General features: G+C 44.2%; 1 protein-coding gene across 1 annotated transcript; it reads left to right on the top strand.

The window, feature by feature from the left end:
- Window positions 1–105: 105 nt before the first annotated feature.
- WDYHV1 (WDYHV motif containing 1) lies at window positions 106–12,355 on the top strand. The gene is made up of 6 exons (XM_032691526.1): window positions 106–271; window positions 447–546; window positions 1,223–1,273; window positions 3,268–3,416; window positions 3,736–3,860; window positions 12,049–12,355. The coding sequence occupies exons 1-6, from the start codon at window positions 198–200 to the stop codon at window positions 12,180–12,182; spliced, it is 633 nt and encodes a 210-aa protein (XP_032547417.1). The 5' UTR covers window positions 106–197; the 3' UTR covers window positions 12,183–12,355.
- The last annotated feature ends 12,743 nt before the right edge of the window (window positions 12,356–25,098 follow it).

The following is a 25,098-nucleotide window of genomic DNA, read 5'->3' as shown; positions in this document are numbered from 1 at the left end:
GCTGCGCCCGCCGAGCGCGGGGCGGGGCTCGCGCGGCGGTTCCGCCTCGTCCCGCCCCGCCTGAGGGGTCCCCGCGGCCGCCGCCGCTCCCGCCGCTCCCAGGGAGCGCCTGAGCCGCGCCGCGATGGCGGCGGGTCCCTCAGGGGCGGCGTAGAGGCTGCCCCTGCCGGGCCCAGCGCTTCCTGCTCGCACGGGCCATGGCGCGGCCCGTGGCCGCGTACGAGGCGGCGGTGCCGGCCCGGTCCGCCTGCACCTACACCAGCTGCTACTGGTAAGGGGGACGGGTGCCCCCCGCACCCTGGGGAGGCGCTGGGGCGGCTGGAGCCGCTGGCGGGAGTGGCGCGGCTGCCGGCTGGTCTCACAGCTCTCAGCTGTGCTCTCAGCTCGCTTCTTTGCACCAGAAATAAAGTTGGAGGAAAAAAAAAAATTTTTTTTGTGTTTTGCAGCGAAGAAAATGTTTGGAAGCTTTGTGACTACATCAGGAGTCAGAATCGGTACCCTTTAGAAGAGTTTTATGCTGTTTTCATATCCAATGACAGGAGGATGGTGAGTCAGTGGGATGTGATCGGTCAGCTATGGAGAGGCTCGGGCCTTCAGAGTGCAGCCCAGAGTAGGTGAGACGTGGCCTCAGCGATTTCAGCCACAGCCCAGTGTAGGTGAGTGAGCCTTTAGCCCAACCTCTAAGTGAAACACAGTCCAAACCCGTGTTATAGCTCACTTTGGCTCAGAGGTGTGCCAACCGCACCGTGTGAGATATTTTAATTATACACTACATTAAGGACAGTGGGAAAGAGGCGTGGTGTCCCTGTGAGCTGTGGGGTAATTCTTCCCTGTAATCTTGTCAGTTTAGGAGAATGGTTATCTTTGTAGAATCACAGAGCCATTATAACCATAAGGTTGGAGAAGACCTCTAAGATCAAGTCCAACTGTTAACCCAGCACCACTGCATTCACCATGAAACCATATCCACAAGTGCTCCCTCCACATGTCTTTTGGACACTTGGAATCACAGTGGTGATTCCACCACTTCTCTGGACAGCCTATTGTAATGGGGCCCAGAACAGTATCTCCAGCTTCATGCTCCTGAGAGAGAAACTAGAGAAACTCTGACTGCAGCACAGATGTAAAATGAGGAAGTTGATAGGTTAGCAAAGAACTAACTAATTTACCTGAAATTAATCTGAAAGATTTTATTTACTTCAGATTCACCTGTAACTTTCAGATTCCCCTCTGGAAGCAGAAATCTGGACATGGAGATGAGCCTGTTGTCTGGGTAAGGCATTCATTTCTCTCTCAGTAATTTTGAGTGCATGCCTCTGTAGTTGATAGCTGCAGGATCAGACACGGGCATCTTGTGAGAAATTGTTCCGTCTGAACATAAAGGAACAGTTTTTTGCTGTGAGGGTGATGGAGCACTGGAGCAGGTTGCCCAGGGAGGTTGGGGAGTCTCCAGCCTTGGAGATATTTCAAAGCTGTCCGGATGCAGTCCTGGGCAGCTGCCTCTAGGTGTGCCTGCTGGAGCAACAGGTTGGACCAGATGACCTCCTGAAGTCCCTTCCAACCTCCAGCATTGTATAGTTTTATATTAATTTTTATTATTCTTTTACAAAAGATTTATAGATAGCTTAAATCTGGCACTCCTTTGTACCAGCCATCATAAATTAACAGCAAGAGAGTCAGTAAAATCTACAGGTGACAAACCTTACAATTGGTAAGAACACAGATTAGTGAAAATTATTATCTGGGTATCAAGACTGCCAGCTTTGTAGAATTATAAGTAGATGACTGTACTTGTAAGAAGTAGATGGATGAAAATATTTATGTAGGCTTGCTAGATGACAGAAAAATATAAGCAATCTATGTATTCAGGTGTCAGCAATTAACCCATAAATGGTGGCTTTGGAGTGTCATTTGATCAATTAATGTAATTCAGTAATTGCTGCTACAGAATTCCTTGGTATTATTACAGAGTCCTTTCAGTTATCTGGCACAGAAAAAAATATTTCTTATGGCAATTTCTATTTCTGAAATTCTATGAAATAATCTGCAAATTTCTGAAGTTCTCTGATTTCTGAATCATTTGTTCTCTCCCAAAATGTTGGTCTCTTTGCAGCACAAAAAAAGGTTTAGTTTAAAAAGAGATTCAAGTGTTACAGAGATGACCTAAAATGGAATAGGAGAGTCAGGAAAGGCCATGGCAGAATGTGGATTCCTCATAAAACTTCATGGTTTGAAAGCTGTTTTAACTTTGTTTCTGTGGATTGTAGAATATGTAAAGCTTGTAGGTACTTTTTCTTATACATTTTAAGAGATTATTCTAAATACTGTTGGATACAGTTGTAAATTTTGGTTTGGTGAAGTATCTTTCCCAAAGCCTTTTCATTCAAATCCCTTTGTGGTTTTAATATTGAAAGTGTCAAAAGACAGTGCTCTAAACCCTTGTTGTGAGTGGATTCAATGTAAACTTCAGTAAGCTGTTAACAGCTGCCTTCAGTTTAATTTTGGAAAACATCAGTGAACGTACCTGACTTCTGACATAAGTAACTGCAGTGTCCCCAAACCTCCACCACACCTGTGTTTCTTACAAGTTAAGGAATAAAACTGCACCTCATAACCCAAGTGTCAAGACAAAATAGTTGCCTTGAAAAAGTGTGCTATAGTACCCCTGTGTTTTTTCCCTGCTTCAAGAGCTGCTACAGGAATTTGTCTTACTCCTGCGGTCCTCTTGATCTGAGCTATTTGCTGGTTTTTCAATAACATGCTGGTTTTTCAGGTGCTTCTGGCACTGAACACTCAGCACTCAAATTCACAGACCATGTTACTGCAGCAGGTACAAAATCTTGTTAGAAGAGATCACTAGAAAATTTTAATGTTAAGCTATCATCATATCTTACTGTGAGCTTTTGTTTAGGACTGGGTCTAAGACAAATATCCTTATTGCATTCAACTTCTGTGTTTTTGTATGGAACACGAAAGAGATTTGCTGTCTTAGGAGTAGTGTACTCTTTAGTTTAGCTGTCTTAAATCAAAGGAGTCTGCAGAGGAATGGGGCAAATACCAAGGTGTCTGGAAAAGCAGGATGGACAAGACAGGTGTTAGGAAATCTCTCTCCTGGTGCCAGAAATGTTACAGGCTTAATATTCAAGGACAGAAAGCAGGCTTTAAAAAATTAATCTGAACTGCTTTTAGGAAACATTTTTTTTTCACTCCTTTTACCAGTTTCTCATTAATTGCTGTTTGACTAATGGCAATTACCCTTCTTCCTAGGACTACCATGTTATTCTACTTCATGTTCCCAACGGGGAGCAGAACTTCATTTATGATCTTGACACAGTGTTGCCGTTTCCGTGTCCATTTGATGTGTACAGTGTGGAGGCCTTTAGGCTGGATGACAGCCTTCGTCCAGAATTTCACAGGTGATGACATAAAATATAAAGACTGTGGATGGTATTTTGTGAACTCGAAGTTCTCTTTGGGTATGTGTAGTGATAGAGGGTTTTTTGCTTACTCTAGTAAAATAAAGGCACTATGTTATTTTTCTAAAGCTCTTTACCTTAGTCATCAAAAGCCCTTTTTCCTACTGTAGTTTTTTGTTAACTGCTTAGCACAATATTACTGATTTGTGTATTTAATGAAATTAATGCTCCTTAATGAGAGGAAAACACTCTTGTTCTGAGTGACTAAAGCATTATCGTATACACGCATCTTTTGACATAATTGTGCATTTTTATTTAGAAAAATCAGAATGGTTCGAGCAGATTTGTACTTGAAGACATTTGCTTCAGACAGATCTCATATGAAGGATGCAAATGGGAAATGGCAGAAACCTCCTCCTCCATACCCTTGCATTGAAACTGCAGGTAAGCTCCCAGGACTCCTTATTTCTGCTTACAGTGTCAAATAACATAGTCCAGGATGCACACCAGAAATAAATATACTTCCATAACATTTGTCCAGCTAGCTGGGAAAAATTAGGGCGTAAAAACATTTGGCTCTCCCTTTTCTGGACATGTAGTCTAACATGCCTTCTGGCATTTACCATTATCAAACATTAATTAGTAATCGTCATAAACTGAGCAGAGAGTGAGAGGTAAGTAATACTGTTCTGTTCTCTCATTACAGCAGGAGACTAAATCAAAGAGGCCAAATAACTTGCTTAGGGGTCACAGAGTGAATTTTTAACACACTGATTATACCACACTCCAGCAGGTCCCATTCTGGCAGAGCAGACTATGCTGGCAGGAGGAAGTTTTCAGGCTCTGCTCAGCATGATGGCTTTGCCTGGATGAAATGTTTGAGATTTCTTTTCCGGGTGAATGGACCTGAGGATTGCTTTAAGGCACACTGGCAAGTTGGCAAGTTTTTCCCTAAGCCTCTTTTGGGTGGTAGCCTAGCTAATAGCCTCTGGGCCAGGCAGAGAGAGAGGTAAAGATCTATTGTCATCTATTCTATAGAGCTGCTTAAACCATTCTTATCACACAGCACTTCAGCTTATTCTAATCATGTGTTTGGCAAGCTGACTAACATTTGCCATGTGTTTGTTCTCTCATTTTCTTCCAAGGAAAGCATGGTGAAGTTTTGCTTTGAAAGAGTTTTTGTGTTACTCCTCTGCATGTTTGGTTTTGTTGCTTTTTTAATAATGCAGTACTGCTTTGTGTTTATGTTAGAGAAGGCAGGGTCAAAGAAACATGTTTTGTGTTTAGGTCCGAGGGTATTGTACTTTTAAGTTGCTGAGAACTTAACTCCCAGTCTTTGCTTTGGCTTCTAGTAAAGCTTGATGTTTCACACAAGAGTAGAAATGAATTGTGAGAGTGAGCAGGAACACAGTCTTAGTTATGAAACTTCAGGTGTTTTCTTGACAATCCAGGTTATGAAATGCCTTAAATTCTAGGTCTTGGTTGTTATCTGCAGTACAGTTTTATGCAAAGGTAGTGTAGGGAGTGTAGAATGCCTGAACTACAGTGGATGGTTCACTGTTAGCTGAAGCCTCCTAGGGGCTGAGAACTTTTTGCCTGTGGAAACGTTGTTGTTGTGATAAGTGAGAGATAATGAAAGTGTGAGAAATATAGGTGAAGACAGGCCAAGAAAGTGAAAAGGTTCTACTGAAATCGAAAGAGTAAAAACCATTTACTTGTGGATAGTAAGTTACAGAATGACTCAAACAGTTGCAGATGTGTACATGTACCTGTAGCTTGAGTGAATGACTCCATAGCTGCAAACCCTGTAACTCTTCCCCTTTCCTGTCTTGTTTGGCTGAGCTTTATCTCACTGAGGAGCAGCAGCCACAGGTCTCAGCCAACCTCCAGATTGTGATGCTGGTAGGTAGTGAAAGATACATAGCTCTTCCTTTCTGTGTTAGTTCTTTGCTCTGTATCTTATCATACTGAAGGAAACATCCATAGGTCATCCAGTCCAACACCTAATTAAAACAGATCCTCAGGGCTCTGTCCAGTGTAGTCTTGAACACCTCCAGGAATGGCAATTCCATCACCTTTCTGGACAGTCTGTTCCAATATTTGATGACTGTCGTGGTAAATAAAAAATAAATAAAAATTCCTAGTACATAATCTGAATTTCCCATGTTCCGACTTGCTTTTTTAACTTCTTATCCTCTTGCCAGGCTCCTCCAAGAAAGCTCTGACTCCATCTTCTTTGTGTCCTCTGATCAGGTAGATGTAGACAGCAGTAGCGTTTCCCCTTCGTCTTCTCTTTTTAAGACTGAACAGACCCAGTTCTCTCAACCTCTCCTTGAATATAATGTTGTCCTGCCCCAAAAAACTTGATGTTCTTCTTTTGGGCTCACTCCAGTATGTCCATGTTTTGGGGTTTTTTTGTACTGAGGAGCTCCAAATGTACACAGTGTTCCAGCTCTGTGCTCATAGGCTTTGGTCCCCTGGTCAGGTGGCTGAAAGAAACCTGTTACCCTGCACCCACTGAAGGTGGAAGGTGATTCACTAGGGAACTTCAAGGCCTGAGTCAGAACAGGGATAGATTGTCTCATGTCTAGAATGTCTAGTTCAAGTTGTCTTTCACTTAGTACCAGTTCCTCCAGCTTTATTTTTTGTCTTCCCTTTGTATTCACTGGGGATACCTTATTATGATGTGTGCTTCAATGTGCACAGTGCTGTAAGTCTGCAAGGAGTCTGGGTTTAACTGTAATGTCTCAGCACAGTTTTATCAGGCGTAAAAGTGCCTTATTTTTAACTTGGTGGAGAAGTGGGTGGTAGACCTTTTGTTATCATAGAAGAGCCTGGGGTATTAATATTCATGTCCATGCCAAATTCCATTGCAGATAACTGTTTTCTCCCTGCCGTTTCACTTAGATAGAGTACTCTGCTTTCCATGTTGCTTTGTGTTTGCACAAGATTAAATTGCTTACATATTTCATGTTAGAGGTGACTGCAGTTTAATAGCTGACAGAATTGACCCAATATTGTTTTAATACCAATTTATTTCTGAGGCACATTTACATCAGTGTGGTTTGTTTTGGGTTTTTTTTTTGCTTTCATTTAAAGTAGCCAAATTCCTAAACTTGCAAAGTTGTAAGGTTTTTAAATTACTTCTGTTTCCTAATGTCTTCTTTGTGATTTGTGGCATTTGACCCTGGCTGGTTGCCAGGTGCCCACCAAAGCTTCTCAATCACTCTCCTCCTCAGCTGGACAAGGGAGAGAAAATAGAATGAAAGGCTCATGAGTTGAGATAAGGATGGGGAGAGATCACTCAGTCACTCACTGATTACTGTCACAGGCAAAACAGACTCAACTTGGAAAAATTAGTTGAATTTATTACCAATCAAAATCAGAGCACGATAATGAGAAGTAAAACAGATCCTAAAAACACCTTCCCCCCCCACCGCTCCTTCCTTCCTGGGGTTAATCTTATTCCCAATTTTCTACCTTCTCCCTCCCCCCTCAGTGCAGGGAGATGGGAAATGGGGGTTACAGTCGGTTTGTCACATGTTGTTTTGCCACTTCTTCAGGAAGAGGAGTCCTTCCCCTGCTTCCAGTGTGTAGTCTCTCAGGAGACAGTCCTCCATGACCTTCTCCAATGTGAGTCCATCCCACGAGCTGCAGTTCTTCACAAACTGCTCCTGCAGGGGTTCCTTTCTGCAGGTTCTTCAGGAACAGGCCATTTCAGTGTGGGGCCACCATGGGGTCACAGGTCCTGCCAGCAAACCTGCTCCAGCATGGACTCCTCTCTCCATGGGTCTGCAGGTCCCTGCCAGGAGTCTTCTCCAGCACGGGCTTCCCACTGGGTCACAGCCTTCTTTCAGGCATCCACCTGCTCCAGCATGAGGCTCCTCCAGGGACTGCAGGGGCACAACTGCTTCGCCATGGTCTTCACCACGGGCTGCAGGGGAATCTCTGCTCCAGTGCCTGGAGGACCACCTCCCCCTCCTTCTTCAATGAACTTGGTGTCTGCAGAGTTGTTTCTCTCACAGATTCTCGCTCTGGTCTTCTCTGGCCACAATTAACGTCTGTGGAAGAGCTTTTTTTTTTGTCTTAAATTATCCCAGAGGCGCTACTCCCTCAGCGTTGGGCACCAGTGGGTCCATCCTGGAGCTGGCTGGCACTGGCTCTGTAGCACATGGGGGAAGCTTCTGGCAACTTCTCAGAGAAGCCACCCCTGTTGTCCCTCCCGCTACCAAAACTTTTGTAGTTGAATTGAGGAATCTCTGTCAGTGACCAATTAATCATTTTTCCCTACTACTAACTCAAAGGGAATAAATCTTAAAACTGTATTTGTTCTGCTCATGGGGTTGCAAAATTTTTTTTAAAAAAGCTTCTTAAAACACAAACAACCTCAGTCCAACCAATTAAACAACAGAAGAAACCCTCCCTCCAACTCCCTCAAGCTCTTCAGTATCTCCTCAGAACTCACATGCTAAGCATTAGCCTTTTGGAACTGGCTCTGCTCTAGCCATTTCCCAGAGTTAGGCTTCTCTATTTATTATGGCATTGCTCTGTCCTCTGTTCTGCTCTCCTGCCATGTGTGCCAGGAGAAACTGGGTAACCTAACTGGGTGCTTGGTGCTTTCTCACCCTACCCTGTCCTCAAAGCAGCTCTGCTGCAATAAACATACCTGAGCTGCAGCAGATTCCCCTGGTTCCACCTGGTTGGCAGTGACCTCCTGTTGAAGGAAAACAGGGTATTTTGTTCAAATACTGAAAATTAAGAAAATGCGATTTGGTGCATAGATTCATTATTCCAGGGCTGGTGAGCCCAGCCTCCGGTTTTCTTTTAAATCTTCTTTCCACAAATTAATGAGGTCTGATTCTGCTTAGTTTATGAGTCGTGATGAGATCAGCCCTCCTTACTGCAAGCCTGTGTAAAATACAGCCTGCACAGCACATTTCAAAATTACTCAGAACAGATGGTCGTGCAGCTTACAGACAACTGTTAGCAGCAGCTCTAACACTGAAAAGCATTGGTTTGAATTTCAGTTCTCCCAAGGTGTTTGGTAGCACACTCACAGAATTGATTTATAAAGAGTTTTTGTTCTTTTTATTATTATTAAAATCCCTGATAGTCAATAATTATAGGGTTTTACTTGGGTTGGGTTTTTTTTTGTTTTGAAGAGTGTGAGTAGGGCAGCTGAGAAATTCTGGTGGCACTGTGTATTACACATCTGTGTATTACACATCTGCTAGACAAGAGGCCAGGCAGATGTCTGCAGTTGCTTTCTATATCTCCTCTCTGAGAGGTGGTGGTAGGATCCTAGTGAAAGTGAGAAGGAAAGCACTGATACTGGTAAAAGTAGCTCCTCTGTGCTTAATGGGAACCTTCTGCTCCTCTCATTTGAGAATAAAACTCCAATCTGTTAAATTAGGTCCTTACTTCCTAAGCTTTTGTGGAAGTAATGAATCAAGTTGGATAGGGACAATTAAGATACATCTAAGGATAGAAGTATTTAATTTCCCAGAGTGACTTATTGAAATTAGTGTGAAAGATAATTTAAAGTGATGAGCTGTGTTTTACACTGAGATCAACCAGGATGGTTTGCATAGTCAGTTATATCTCAGCTGGGGACAGCACCCTCCAGCTGAGTGTGGGAAGAGTCTGTCTGACTTATCTCCCTGCTCAGACAAGGGAAGAGGATATGCAGAGAACTGTAGACACATACACAAGTCTGTGAAGAGCCCAACTTTCTAAGTATTTTAGGTGCCCCCAAGGTTAGTAGGCATCAGCAGAACTGATCTTGGAGGCTTTGTTCCAGACTTCCTCACTTCCAGCAGCCCTTCGGCAGCTGTTGTTACGCTGAGTTAGTCCAAGGTCTGTGAGCCAAGCTGAGGCTTGGCTGAAACGTTGCTTTCTAACTACTGTTGGCAGAAGCCACAAGTATCATGGCTAACAATGCCATAAGATAGTGCATGGCCTTTTATTTCGTCCTTGCTCCGGGTAAAAGTGTCAGACTTGATTTAAACAAAAATAAAATTATTTAGGAATCCCAGAATTCACCAGATAGGTCTCTTTGATGGGGTGTGTGTGTAACTAAATGTGTTTGGTCACAGAGAAAGATGAGCTCTGAGCATGCACAAATGCAAGCTAGTGTAATAGCTACAGCGCCTGAGGAGGACTGCAACTGTAATGTAAATCTTAAAAAAAATAATCGTGCTGCCCTTGATCTTGCAAAAATGTTGTATAATACATGCTCCTTGCTTTTGTGGAGAAATCCTATTGGTTTGTCAACTGTAGTATCCAGATGTCTCTTTTGTAAATTTTGATGTTCATCACTCTTCATCTACTTAGGGGAGAGGACTTTGTGGTGTTTTTGTGCATTTTTGCCGAGCTGTTTTCTGAACCTGTAAGGTCTAACACAACATGCACGGCCTTCAGATAGAGCCCATGAGAAAGGAGCAGCATAGAGGGACTGTTATTACACGAATAAAATGGGAGAGGTCTCACTGAGTTTTTCGCTATGGAAATCTCCCGTGCTGCTCCAGTGCCATCTACCGACTGATTCTTAGGCCATTGTGCTTCACAGGAATGGATTTGTTTACTTTGGTAAAACAATATTTCCTTTCATTAAACTTCTCTGATGGACTGTGTTATGCTCTGCCAGAATCCTTCTGAATTTAAGAGACTATTTCACTTCTTACAGGCATTGTGACAGCAACTTCCAAGTTGCTAACAGCAGCTGTGTTTGTAACTACTGGAACAATCCCCTTTGGACTGCTTTACCATTCACAGAATAGTTCTTTGAAATTATTCTACTATGCTCGGTGCACATAAAGCAGAGAATTATTCATTTATTTAAAGTATATGAAGAATCACATTAACTTAAAAACATCTGTGAGGAAAAGTCAAGTTTGGAACTGGAAAACAGACTTACCAGTCTAACGGCAAGCAAGAGCTGTTATCCACTGCTAATTGTGCTTGAGCTGTGACAGCAAATTGCTAAGCTTGTGCTGTTTTAAATTCCCACACAGGCAGAAATTGTCCATGTTCTGCCAGACTTATTTCAGCAGTAGGACAATGTTTGGCTGGACATAAGGATTTTCCATATACAAAGTTCAAACAGGTTAACAATAAAAGATTTAGGGGCCAGACCTCAGAAGGGGTGAGAGTTGAGATTAGGCAAATCACAAAGCTGTGCTGTAGTGTAGATGTGGTACAAACAGAGGCTGGATTATGGCTGGGGCTCCTGGGTCTGGGATTCCTGAACATCATCTTCCCTTCCTTGTTTATGCTGTCCATAATGGTAAGCCTAATTACACAAGCTTTTTGCAGCTGAAGCAAATTCCGTCCTTGGATTTTATAATCTATTCATTAGAGCCTCCTCTTGTTTGGTTCTTAATCCTTAAATGCACACATCCATGTTAAAATAAATACTTAATGCAGTGGAAAAGCTGTTAACAGTAAATCTGTAAAGCTGTAACAGTGGCTTTACCCCTCTGTTCCTTAAACTCATTCTCTTCCAGTTTTCTTTTAATGGACATTTAAAAAGATTATTTGCACACATCATCAGTGAGAGCATAAAACAACAAGCCCTCAGATGTTTGTAGTCAGAGCTGAACCTCTGACCAGCGTGGTTCTGAGTCAGCAAAGCTTATACCAGGCCAGCTTCAGAAAAAGGATGTATAAGGCACCTAAACCCAAAACTTCACAGCAGCACTTTACAATGTGCTCTCTGGGTTCCACGAATGGGACAGAATGGTTTCTACCTCTCCTGCAGGGGATTAAACTCCTGTCAAAGAGCAGTCATGGTTATTTTTTTCTTGAAATCATAGCAGTTAAACTTTACTCCCTCTGACTTCTTTTTTTGTTCAGGATTCACAAAAAATAAATTTAAGTATTTGCCCCCAGCCTACGTTTGTGCCTTTCTTTGCCTGAGCATCCCTCTAGGCCATGGGCTATGTTAGATCAGACATTTCCTCCCCTCTGCATACTCTGGCCCTGCAGTGGGCTGGTGTACAGCGAGGACAAAGTTTAGGGCTGAAGGGAAAGCAAATACTGTAATCTGGGAGTAACAAATTGTAGGTTTGAGAAGGGGCTTGTCAATTCTAAGAGACAATAAGCAAATTCGAGTTCTGACTGGTGTTGTGATCCAGTTCCTTTGGGGTCAGTGCAAAACTTGACTCCGTTGACTTTAGTTCAGAATTTAGAAGAGGGAATAGTATCTCCCCTGATTTTGAGTAATCCCATTTGTGTGAATGCAGGAAGACTATGAGCACCTGTTGCATTGCAGTTCCCTGTGTTGGTGGTTATTTGCACTCCAGTTTTGTGACACTACTGACCCTTCTAGGCTGCTGATGTAGGGAAAAATCTTACCCTTTCCTGCATATACTGGTTTCTAATGACTGAGGAGATGCTTACTGATCTGGTAATGTGATTATTGCCGTGGGCAGAAAGAGGAATCAGGGCAAAAGCAACATTTCAGAGACTGGAAATAGGAGGTTTTGTAACATCATACAATTTGCAGAATATCCTTCCAGAGTGGACTGAACTACCAAAGAGGAGTTTGGGGCATTTTCTTGATAGATGTATACCTGTGCTACAGAACCTGCACCAGGAACTTAAATATTTCCCTTTTCTGGTCCTTTTTTAGACTCCAAAATGAACTTGGATGATTTCATCAGTATGAATCCCAATGTGGGATGGGGCTCAGTGTTCCGCCTTGCGGACTTTGTGCATCGATTTGGCAGACAGAGTGATTACAGCTACTCCTTGGAAGAACAGTGAAGTGAACAAGGAAGTTCTCCCTGCTTCTGTTTTGCATGGATGTGTTTTGTTTTGCTGCTCTTACATGGTGTTTATGGTTTACATTTCTGTACATGGAATAAGTACTTGGAAAAATAGAATACCCAGTCAGAAATATCATGAACCGAATAAAAACTTTTATTTTGATTATGTAAGAATGAACTTGTTTTTTAATGTCAAATCAAAGGCAGACATCCCACCATAAGCATATTGCTTTTCCAGCTAGTGTGCCCGAATTGAGAAGAGCTGCAAGAAAAGCTTTTGGAAAAATATGTGCATAAAATACTGAACACTGTAGCTCAAATTGCTGCACGTTGTCACATTTTAGAAGTGTGATAAAATGTGTTTTCTTCGTGTTATGATTTCTGTCATTTATGTAAGCAGACGGTGCATCTCAGTTTACTCACTGGCTTTACTGATTAGTCCTTATTTAGCAGAAGCCTAAAGGGAACGTTGATGTAGTAGCACAGTCTTGAACTCCCATGCACTATGTAAAACCAGGTGAGTATCCAGGTTTCTGTGCTGTACGAGGGCAGGATTAAATCCTACCATTTCAGTTAAATGTTCCAGTCCTGACATTACTGGAAGATGCAGATGCTATTTTTGCTTCTCAGGCTGGCTGTGCGTTTTCACCTGCTCCCATCTTCTTGTGCTTGGTGTTAGTCTGGCCCCATGGTAATCCAGGGTAGGAAGCTCAACTGACAGAAAGCAGGAAAGTTTGTTGGGTTTTTTCCTGCGCCTTAGCTCCTTGAGCTGGCCTGCCACAAGGTCAGACAGCTGCTCCTGCTGGAGTAAGGAAATCAGCAGGGCCATATGGCTGGGGGGAAGGGAATAAGAAAACCTCCCCCATCAGGGTCACCTGCTGCTGAGTATTCTTAGAGATGACACCAAGCTGCATCCCTGCAGGGCATCCCAGGAAAGCCATCATGCTGATCAGGAGTTTGAAGCAGTCTCCCACCTCTTAGAAGAGTGGCCTAAACATGGAATTACAGAAACAGGCTAAGATGGGGTATTTAATTCTCAGCTTTGGACCTGTTCTACTTTGCCCAGTAGCACATCATAGAATCACAGACTGGTGGAATAATTCAGGTTAGAAGGGTCAGGCAGTCTCTAGTACAATCTCCTGTTGAAATCAGGTCAGACCAGGCTGCTCAGGACTTTATCCAGTCAGGCCTTGGAAACCTACTGGGGTTGAGACTACAATAAACATTTGTGATGGACTTCAGTCCTGGTGAGGAAAAGCACAGTAAAGGTTTTAAGTATTAAGGGATTGTTTTATTTGTAAGTACAGAAAAATATAAAAACTACAAAGAAACTTATATGTGTATTACTGTTACATAGGTGTATTGTTATATACATACTGTATTACTGTATGTCCCATCAGTTCCAGAGAATTTACTCAGTATGTTAACAGTGGACACAGCTGACTGAACAGCTGGGGAGTTGATTCATTTCATCCACACATCTCTTTCTGTGTCATAAGGGCTGCTTAACTTAATAATAAGGAACTTAAACTTTCTGTTGCCAGATGCAGCACAGCTGGTTGGCTATGCAGACAGGCTGCTGCCACACGGATTCCTTGGGTGTCAGCACAGACTATGGATAGGAGGCTGGTTGTTGGGGCACTCACCTATGGAGTGAGAGAGTTGATCTGCAGTTTTTGTCACTCTGAACCAGCTTCAATGGAAGAGACTATGATGAATCTCAGGATTCCTGACAAACTGTTGAACAGAACCCTCCTGAGAGGGGACAGCTCTGGATTTAACCAGATACACCTGAGTAAAAGGTCTGATTTAGCCATGTTTGGATGAAATGGCAGCTCTTTCTGCATGACACTGATGTGGCAGACGTGCTCAGAGTGGATGAAGATGTTGTTACTTGCCATTTTTGAGTGATGTTAATAGTGGCTGTGACAGTGCAGAGCAGCAGCATTTTGCCTGCTCAGGTCTTTGCAGATGCCAACCCAGTGCCTGGGTTAGACATGGCAAAAGTGAGAATGTAAAGATCTGTGGTTGAGGTGAACGGGTTATGTCAAGCACTTCTTACCCTTCAAGTGATTGATTCTCATACACACAGAGTTCCTGTGCATTGCTCAACAGACCCTTTAAATTGTTACAGAACGTTAGGTTTTCATCCCTCCCTACTTGAGTGTGTCATTTGATTTAACCTCAGCTGGTTTCCGGTGCCTGAAATCCATGACACACTCCCTTTAGTGGGGGTCAGACACAAGAGTCTGCCTAGTTTAATCTACTTTCAGCATCGAGGCTGATAAGAAGGAGAAGAGTCACAACCATTATTCAGAATATGTAAGTTAAGAAAAAAAATCAATGTGAAGAGTCTGTTCTCTCTAATCATTCTGAAGAGGTGCTTAATTTTACATGTAGCAGGCTGGGTGTGTGTGATGATAGCTCTTCTATAATTAACAACCTTTTGGTAGCTCTTGTAAAAAGTTGTTATTCCAGAGGAATCAGTAGAAGCCAGAGAATGATTTCCTTCAGTGCTGACAATGGTGATATTGTGGTGCTGTCTCTGTAGCCCTTCAAGCCTGGGAGCATTTCATCAGCATTTCAGGAGGTGTGCTATCAGGACAGAATTTAGGAATACATCAAGTGCTCATTTAGGGCCCCAAATACAAAGAGGAGCTACTTACTTAACTGTAATTAGCAGAAACCAGCCCTTTTCTAATGCTGATTAATTCTGGTGTCCCCCCATCAGAGGGACTAAGTGAATTCACCTCCCTCTTTCGTCCCTTCTCTCTCCAAGTAACCTCAGTCCTGACTATTTTGTGGAACCTCCTGTGTTTAACCTCTCTGCTGTCACCTCATATTGAGGTGTGAGGTTTTTTCCCACTGAGCACCACAGTGAGTTGCAGAAAGAAAAGCAAAGTTTTCAAAGAGTCACTTCGCCATGTGCCTGCAGGAGGACAAAGAACTGCTGCTGTGAAGCTTATGGCTTCACTGCCAGACATCACTAATTATCAGCTCTGTGATCACTGATGTATTTAAACACCTGAGATTCAAGCAACTTTATACCACAGGTGTATGTATATGTGTGGGGTGCACTGTACAGGAGGGCATGACTTGGTGGTCCTCGGGTACAGCTCCAGGCTGGCTGGTGCAGCCACCCCGGTGATGTGGTGCTTGGGGAGAGCCTCACTTCTTGATGCAGGGGGGCTGGGCTTATGCCACTATGAGATATGAAATAATATGAAAGCTTTGACATTCCTGCAAGGCTGATTGGCTGGGGTGCACTGGCACAGTAGGGTCAGCATGTGCACACCTGCAGTCCATGCTGTCCATAGCCCTCGAGGTTTTTAATCTTTCCTGTGTCCAGATGTCCCAATGTGTCCAAGACAAAGATATGCTGCTTATGCACTTTCAGTACAATGATTTCTTAGTGCAGCTTAGTTTTCCATTCCCTTTCAGCCTTCTTTACTTCATCCCTTTTCACAGTGATGTCTTTCTGTTGTCCAGTTATTACAATATTTATGTGCTGAGAGCCCTTAAATTGTGGCTTTCTGGACTAGGTGACTCTTGAGTCAGGCATTGAACAAAGCAAGGAGAAACCTTCTGCCTTTAGGTCAGTTACTCTCAATCCCATGGTCTCCCAGTTTCCGGATTCAGTTCATCCACGCATCTCATCTGGCTGCTGGAAATTCTCCAACACCTGTACTTCTAGACATCATAGGGCAAGACCCTGCTAGCCTTATAATGGGGGGCACATCCTATCTCACAGGTCTCCATCAGGCTATTGCAGCAGTAAACTGCAGCATGAGATGAAACACGCACATCTCTCCTGTCTTCTTCCTCTTCTTTGCTGCTGCTTTTTACTTAAGAATATAGTTTATTTGATAACTAACCTCTTTTATTTACCTGTTTGAGACTTTAGAAAAAGAAAGGCTGCTTTTTCCTGGCATGCATTTGCTTGGTCAATGCATTTTTGCAAACTTGTATGTGACCAGGTCTGTCTTGAGAAAATCCCATTTCTCAGTTGACCAGCAGAGAGAGCAGTCAGCATTCAGTGGATGGGCAGGTCGGGACAGAGGTGATCTCCTGCACACTCAGCCGTGCCAATAGCTGTTACGGTTAAAAAAAATAATTCTGGCAGCACTGCAGAGGTGATTTGTATCTCACAATGTTGCAGAAGAAGGGTTACCTGTTGCCCTTGCCTGCCTGAACCTGTAAGGTCAATGCAAGTCCTTCTTGCACATCAAGGGCTATATGCCAGCATCCAAACCACCTGCCAGTTTTTGGGGGACATTCACAGTCCCTACCAAAATGGGTGTATGACACCTTAGAATGTCTGGCCAATTGCTTTGCTATCAATTTATGGACTTTGGAGGCTAAACTTGGGTACCTGGGATACTGCAAACTGATCTGGACTGTTGAGGAGGCAAAGGGACACCAGGGTGAGATCCCTGATCAGGACATTTTGACCTATATGGCCTCTTCATACCCTCATTGTCCAGCTAGAGACTCGTGTGCTCTGAAGCACCATTGATCTCCAAGCATCTACAGTAAAATGGCTATCTCTAGGGTCTGGTTGTTTGAGGTTTTTTGTTAGAACACGTTTGGTCCAAGGTTTCTCACTTTCCATGTTTTTTTCACCCATCTTTTCAGGAAACAAGGGTTGTAGACTGAACAACCTGAGAAAGCTGTACCAGGGAATGGGAATGAGGTGTGAAAGTCCCACTGTGTCTGTACAGTAGTCACAGTTACCTCCCAGCAAGTGTCTTGCAGAACCATTACCGAGACACTGTCGATGACCCAGGGGGTAGTTGTCCCCTGTGCCTGGCACGAGCCACGCTGCTGGAGGGGAGGACCTGCAGAGCATCAGTTCATGCATCAGCTGGCGGAGCAGATGGCTCCAGGTCTGGTGGGGCTGCCCTCATATGACACCTTGGATTCACAGGCTTGGAGAATCTCACCTCCTCTCGAGGCAAAACCTGTCTGGATGTAAAACGCACATTCAGGTAATTGCCTACTCAGAGATTTGAGGGAGGGAATGCTGGTGATTTTCTTCTCCCTTCTGGCTTCCTCCTCATGCAGGAGTTGGCCCAGTTGAGGCCAAGGTTAATGAAGTGTACCCAAAGAGGGACTGTCTAGAAACTTCTGCCCAGGTTTGTGCCCACCTCCCTATGGAGCTCAGCCCTCTGGGAAGGTTTTCATTTGTGATCCTGGAGTCAGAAGTAAAGCACTCTGTACATATGCAGTCTTTCAATAAGTTAAGTGCAGCTGCAGTAAGGGTTCTGGAAAATCTCTTCAGTTTGACCTAAGATAAACAAATATGGTTGCTTAAGTATCCTTAGTGTTTCCTTATACTTACAGTAGGAAATACCTTGGATACTGAGGGCAGTTAAAACAAATCTTACTTAGTTATCTAAGGCCTCTGGCAAGTCCCTGAGTTTCTGAGCAAGTTAAGCCACTTCCTTGGCATGAGGTGTACCAAGCTTCATTTTATAGTAATAAAAACAAGCATTAAGGGCCTGAGCTGTGAACTGTCACTGACAAAGTCCAAGTGAAGCAGCATTATTCACCTGAAACTCGTGACAAATGTCTGGCTGGCACAGAGGGAGATGAGCAGGGTGTTTCCGATGAGCTGGATTCCTGACATTATATTACTTAAAAGCAGGAAATGCTCATTTGGCCTGGTTCAGCGTCATACTGGCCTTCCCATGCAAGGCTATATCTGGAACCCAAACACTGCAATAAGGCAGGAATCATTATATGGTTTTTTTTTCTCAAACAGCCTACACAGTAAGAAGATGGTAGTTATCTCAGCCTTCCCTTCTTTTTAGTATGCAATTGTGGTGGCGTGCTTCCCCCGTCTCAGCTTGGCTGCTGAAATGGCAGAGCACCAGCTTGGAGCCATCCCGAGAAAATGTTCTGCTGTGGCTTTTAACCATTTAGCTGTAAAGCTCCTGCCGCCTCCGCCGTTTCTAACTGCTGGAGTGAAGCAAGGGTTGCCAGTCCTTGTTTATAGCGAGTGTAATCAGTTTGACTATTTATACTGTACTCATCACAGAGCACTTTGCTGTATGAAATGGTCACAGTTATATTTATACCAGTACAAAAACAAAGTCATCACAAATCGAGGAGGCAACATTCAGAGTAATTTTTTGTTGCTATGTGATGTTTTTTCTTTGGCAATTCAAACATTTATCAGGCAGAGTCGCTCTCCTAGGAAGAAAATACAGCCCACTGTAACTCAGGAATCCCACCAGTGTTTATCTGCACTTGTGTTTTTGTCTTGCATGAAGTAAATGCAACTATTTAGTCAAGTAACCTCTACCAGCTGCTACCTCAGTATGAATATACAGGGCTGCCAGCAAAGTCCATGGAGTTGTCTTAGTACAGCAAAAGCAGAGTTCGATCTGCTTTGCCAGAGATACTAAAAATACCTTTTAATGTGCTAAGGTATGTGTCTGGCCAGGAGTTGTTTTCAAATGCATCCTCCAAAGAGTTACTACAAAGTAAGAGGAGCTCAAACAGCTGAGCCCTGAGATGCAAACTAGCCAGTGCTGTGGCATCCAGCCTTGCTCCTGGCTGGGGTCACTGACAAGGTGCTCCCCCTGCTTTTTTTCCAGCAGTAAGTTGGAAAGAAGGGACTCAGAGGGGATTTGCAGTGCCCTACCTGCCATATTTGTGCAAGACTGAGTCGGACTTGATGATCCTTGTGGGTCCCTTCCAACTCAGCATATTCTGTGATTCTGTGACATTTGTCAGAGATGCTTTGCTAGGTGGGTTTTTAACTTAATTGTCATTCTCATTTATTTGATAATTGTGAAATAAAAAACCAGGTTGGGTATTTTCGGTATCTGAAAGGCCAGGTTAGGGGCTTTGTTCCCAGCACAGTCCCAGCAGCCTCTGCTCACCAGCCTCTCTATGCTCACACTGTGCATGGAGGTCGGATTTGTGCAGAGGCAAAGCCCCAGTTTCCTCCAAGCTGAGGCCAAGGGCTGTGTGAGCAGGGGCAAAGCAGTTGCCCTCCCCAGGACGCAGAGCCTGAAGGGAACCTTTCTGCCAGTGTTCTCTCTGGCCTTGCTGTTTAAACTGCTGTGGAAAGGCGCAGCTGAGGAAAGGCTCAGCCCAGCCCTGGCTGCATGGGTACAGGTCCCCAGCTCTTGCCAGGGACCATGGTATCCCCACTGCTGGCTCTCTGCAGGGGCAATGCAGATGGTGGAGGTAGCAGGACATTGCCACCCCACTCAGGATCATAGGATCATGGAATTACGGAATGGTTTGGGTTGGAATGGACCTTAAATAAGGATCATGTATGTTCTAGCTCCTCTGCCACGGGCAGGGACACCATCCACTAGACCAGGTTGCTAAGAGCCCCGTCCAACCCAGCAGAGATGCTTGCTGGGCTTACAGAAATCCTCAGAAATGGGGATTATTTGTGGTCATTTAATGAGCAAAGGCCCTGGTTTAGCAGGTGGAGTCCATGGCAAAAAACCACAAGTGGAGATTGCCCAGCACTGAGGACATCTGAGGCCCAACAAGTGGCAAAAGCAAACGTGTGGGATCCAAAAAGGGCATTACCATCTTCACCGACACTTGTTCTTCTCTGAGCTGGCATCATTGTATCTCACTGTAAGGTCCTCTGCCCACCCTGCATAGAGCAGGAGAACCTGCTCCCAAATAACACTGTAACTGCTGCTTAATGCCACTGGGAGAATGATCTATGGAGCTCCAGTGGCACAGCCATTGGTATGGCTGGATTAGCAATTGGAAGCTTTGTTTTGAGCTTTCTGTAATAAAATACCGCTGTGCTGGGGCACGTAGCCTGGCTAGGGTTTCACTGATTCCTTAAGAAAATGAGGGCAAAGGGTGATTAAATATTAAGTGGGATGCAAGATCTCAGCTGATGCAGTTCATCTAGTAACATGAAGATGGGATAGAGGTAAAAGTGGCTTCCTGAGATACCTGAGAGGGTACTACAGGAACCCATCCTGGCCAGCAAGAGGAGCTTTGGGGTTCCTCCATCAGTTTCCAGTGCCAAGAGACCTCAGGGGTGATATGTGTGGTCATGGAGAGAGACCAAGATGAGGATCCTTGGAATATCTGAATCCTATTCTAGTCCGCTTTCCACATCTTCTGTAAATCAAATACCATTCCTGGCTGTGTTAGACTGTCAAGCAGGTTCTACTGGCATCAGGCAGAAGATATTAATGAAAAAACAGAAAAGAGATTAGTGATTATATGCAGAAACATTCCCTCCCTACCACCGGATGAGCCATGCCCTAAGGCCTCTCCTTCAAGCAGACCTGCTGCTGACAAGAAAGTTATCGACCTTCCTTACACTCCAGAGCAAGACTTCTGAAAGGCAGCTTTTAGGGGGTGTCTGTCTCTCGGCACGCGTGCGTCCGTGGGCCTCTCCACGTGTATGGATATAGACGGCTCCTTCCACAACAGCACGTTCTGCAGTGGGTATCAGTTCCCGTGCTTGCTAAGCTCACTTTGGCGTTAGCAATGGGAACATTAAATTATATGCTGTTATCAGTTGGCTCTTCCTGAGGAGGACCCACACCTTGGCTGCAAATGCTGTGAGAGGTCCTGCTACGCTCCCTCCCACCCTGGCACAAGCATGGGCAAGTAAATCTGGAGAAATCAAGGCTCTTTCCTTTCTGGGGCTCTTAGTCCAACATTTTACCACACTTCTAATGATTTTAACTCCCATAATTCCCCCTAATTGCATACACCTCTGGAAACACTTAAAGATGTTATTTTTCTCTGATATAAGCTGTGCCAAAGCTTAGTTCCTGTTAGGAAGATAAACTGGCAGTGGAAACATTGACAACTATACAAGCAAATATTGTGTTGCTTAAAAAGCTTTATTTAGATTGCACCATTGTGGGGAGGGCTCTTTCTTGGTTGGGGTTTTTTTTCATTTTGGATGGTGCTAAAGACGCCATAAAATTAGCTGCAGTATTATCCCAGTGATTTGTACACTTCATATTCATGCGCCTTCAAAATTAAAAGAAATCATGATAAAACTGAGCAAATAAACAGTCCTCAGGAGGACCTAATCCCTTTCCTCCATGCTCTCAGCAGCCTCCAAAGCCAGTGGGGGTCCCAGGAGGGCAGGGGTGGGAAAGCCCAGGCTGAGCGGCGCAAAGGATCTTTGGGAAGGCTTTGTTGCTCTGCCATGGGGATATTAATGTTTCTGGCCAGTTGACAGCGTGTGTGGTGAGCGTAAACATTTGGCTCCAGCAAAGAGTTGCAGACAAGGGAGGCAAGTCGGGCACAAGAAATGTGCTATCATGGCTGCCCCTGTGGTGGCAGCCGACTGGGCAAGCGCTGTCTGTGGCAGATGGGAGTGGGATTGGGTGCGAGGGCCTGCAGCATCCCTGGGGAAAAGTGGGCACAGAGAGAGGGAGATGCAGGATCCGAGGGAGGACAGTGATTTTGCAGTGGAGCAGGCACTTGCCTGGTGCCTCTGCCACCTCCTGGGGTCTGGGGACAATTGAGAATGCCTTGAAAATACACTACTGGGGTCACGCTGGGGGCTGAGAAAAGAGCTCAGAAGCAGTATGGAAGATGCTTGCAGTCCAAACAACAGCCATTTTGCAGGGAATGGGGGATAAGTGGGTAAAGAGCACGCAGGCCTCTGTTTTCAGCTCTTTATGAGCAGGCCAGCTGTCCACACCGGTTCAGGCTTAATTCACACTCTGGGTTCATTGCAACAGCCCTTTAAAGCTGGGGTCTTACCCTGTAGGTCAGTGGCCAGAGCAGTATCGCTGTGCTGGTGCCTAGGGCCAATGAGCCTTCAGGTTCTTACTTTCCTGAAGGGCAAAGCAAGGGAATTTTGCATTTTTGCAGTCTGTAATTCAAATAAAGTATAAATAACTTTGTAAATATTTTTAAAGAGCCTTGAGGCCTTAGGCAGCCTGAGGAGAATGGGTGCAAGGTGCTGTTATGGCCAGGGGTGTTATAAAGCTCTCAGCCTGGCTCCTTGTGCCCAGGACGGGTAGTGTGTGGCGGCTGCTCTCTGGCAGCTGCCTCACGTGCTCATGCATGTGTATGAAACTGGCTCACTTGGCTTTTCCTCCTTCTGAATGCTCAGCATAAGCAGGGAATAATAAAATGCAATTTTTCCACAGGGACCAGAGGAAACAAATTACTGCCCGAGTGTAGCTGAGGGCAGAGTCTGGTGCATTATTTTCTGTGAAATAATTCTCACGAGGCCTTGTGGAAACCCAGCTTTTTTTTTTCCTTCTAATTTTTCTACTTCCTTAAACTTTCCAAAATACTGTGCTGTAACATATTTTCCCCAGTCACATGTGTTAGCGAGGAGAGAAAAGGTTAAATTCTCCTTTCGTACTATAATGTAATTCATTTCCTGTTTTTCATAACTGTCTAGACACAGATCTAACGAGCATTAACCCTGAATCCCACCATTGGGTTAAAAATAGAGGCTTTAAATATAAAAGTGTGTGGTAAGAGTAAGATTGTAGGTTTCTACCTACCACCAGGAGGCAACTCTTTTAAATGAGAACCATTTAATTTTCTATAAGTAAAAAAATAAAAATTACTTCAATTTCAGAAGTTTAAAAAGGCTGCTGGTTGCTTTATATACACCAACAGCAACACGGGCGCTGCTGAGCCACAGCACGGACAGGTTGATCCCCCCTCAGGAGTTATATTTATCTGGATTTACACCTCCTGCTATATTAAAAAAAGAAAGAATAAATTCCACTTCAGTGAGAGAGCTATAAAAAGATCGAGAGAAAGTCATTTAAGAGAGAACCCATGTTGAAAACCATGGTCAGATTCTGGTGGGAGACCCATGGACAAAATGTGCCCCAAACCCCAAAGGAAAAAGCCATGGCTGTGATACCAAGAAGCACCTCATGCTGGGAAGGGAGGGCCACAGCATGTTGGGTCCCAGCCTAGCACAGCATTTAAATGCTTGTACAGTCATGACCAGACCCAAAGGAGCTCCCATCAGCTTAGGCTGGGTCATGGTTGGGCTGGAGGCTGGCCCCAGGTTAAGCCAGGCAATTGCCCCCTGTGGGTGTGTATCCTCCTCTGACACTTCTCGCCAGCTGGGCTGCCACAGCAAGTGGGAGGAAGGAGAGAAAGAGATTTCTGATTTGGAACATGAGCTAAATGCCTAACAAAAGTGTGAGTTTCGCCTGTGGAAGCAAAGCAAGCAGAAAACAAAACTGCAGCCCACCCTGGCCTGGTGCAGAGCACAGACAGGGAGTGAGGCACCTCCTCGACTGACAGTTTATCACATGCACCATTCACATCAGAGATTACCCACAGAGACATAATTTTTTATGCACTTCAAGAACAAAAATAAATGCTGGTAAGAATTAGCTTAACCCAATCCTCAAAAGCCCTGTTAAACTAAGTCCAAATTCCTGGTGTGCTGTAACGAGGAAGAACTCACATTTCCTGTGCTGACTGCGTTTCTCCGTCTATGAATGCAAACCCTGTGGGGTGGTTTGTTTATTTATCCCCTGAAGCTGGGAGTGGGTGTCTTTCCGTCCCACCACCCACTTCCAGCTGTTGCATGGAAGCAGCAGCACCTCTGTGGGGGGCTGGGATGGACCTGCCACCTTGGCCACAAACCTGTGGGTGCTGCCTTCTGCATTCAAGGCCTGTTCTGAACACGACTGAACTATCCAAGGAAAACATATTAAAAAGACATTAGTTTGTTTTCAACTAGAAAGTGCAGTATACTACACATCAAGAATGGTGAGGGGTGAACTGGTGTCCTTCCAGCTTAAGGAAGGCCTTTGAACCCACATGAGTTATTTATAGAGCCTTTTAGAAAACAGCTCTCTCCAACGTCTGCAATTTGGATCACAGAAGCAGCTCTGGTTTTGTCAAAAATAAATAAATCAACCCCCTACATGGTTCACTGGGGTTCACTCCACCCACCTTGTAAAGCAGAAAAACAGAAATGAAGATTAGGGAAAGGTAGGGCAAAGCAAAGTCATAATTTTAATATTCATTGTGTCATTTTCAAAATGCTTTTTGCCCAAACTGTACTTCTTTATTAGGCTCTAAGCCAGAAAGTGAGGGCACTCTAAGGAATTATACAGGGTGACTTGTTACCATTGATCAGGGCAGGACCTCATCCATGCTTCAGGCTGCCTCTCCATCTATCCCTGAGTATTCTTAAAAGGGTGGAGGTGTTAGCAGCACTAACATGAAAATGGGAAGAATTATAACCAGACTTCAGTGACCCAACATATTCCTAAGATCCCATATTCCCCATAAAGGATTTAGTCTTTGTACATTTAGTCTATTAAAATAAGTAGAATTCAATATTTTCAAGAAAGTTTGAGTGAGAAGTGTATCTTAACATCAGCTTTCTCGTCCCCTTGTTTAAAAGGCTCTGGTGATCTTGGTGATCTTACCATCCCGTATTTCCAGAGACTTTTGACTGGGGAGGGCAACTGTAGACCTGAGTCACAGCATAACTGCAGAAAGACTTAGGGAAACACTCAAGCATACCTTACTTGACAGTGCAAATGAGACTGAAAACAAAACATCTGCATTTTGTACTTATTTTCATAGCTAGCATAGCTTTCACAAGGCAAGTAATCCTGTTTTACCATCATAACTTCTCCTGTTTCAAATAGAGACATGCATCATTTCCCTTTTCAACTGCTTTTCCACAATTTACTAGCAGTTGCTTCAGTGGGCTCCTACTCACATTCCTTCTGAGCAAGAGCCTGGGTCAGACTGCTTGCAGTCCTGACACTAACGAGATGCAATTGTACCTGAAAAAAAAAAGATTAAAGGAAAATAAAAATCAAAGGTACTTGGATAACATGTCCATAAAAAAAAAAACATTTTGTAAGCCAGATTTTGGAGCTGAAGGTCTCAGATCAGTGTGAGCACTGGCAATCTCTTCTGGACCAGCAATCACTCCTGTGCTT

Source organism: Chiroxiphia lanceolata, chromosome 1 (assembly GCF_009829145.1).
Source record: "Chiroxiphia lanceolata isolate bChiLan1 chromosome 1, bChiLan1.pri, whole genome shotgun sequence".
Taxonomy (NCBI): domain Eukaryota; kingdom Metazoa; phylum Chordata; class Aves; order Passeriformes; family Pipridae; genus Chiroxiphia; species Chiroxiphia lanceolata.
The sequence above is the reverse complement of the archived record's forward strand: the minus strand, read 5'-3'. Positions and strand labels throughout refer to the sequence as shown.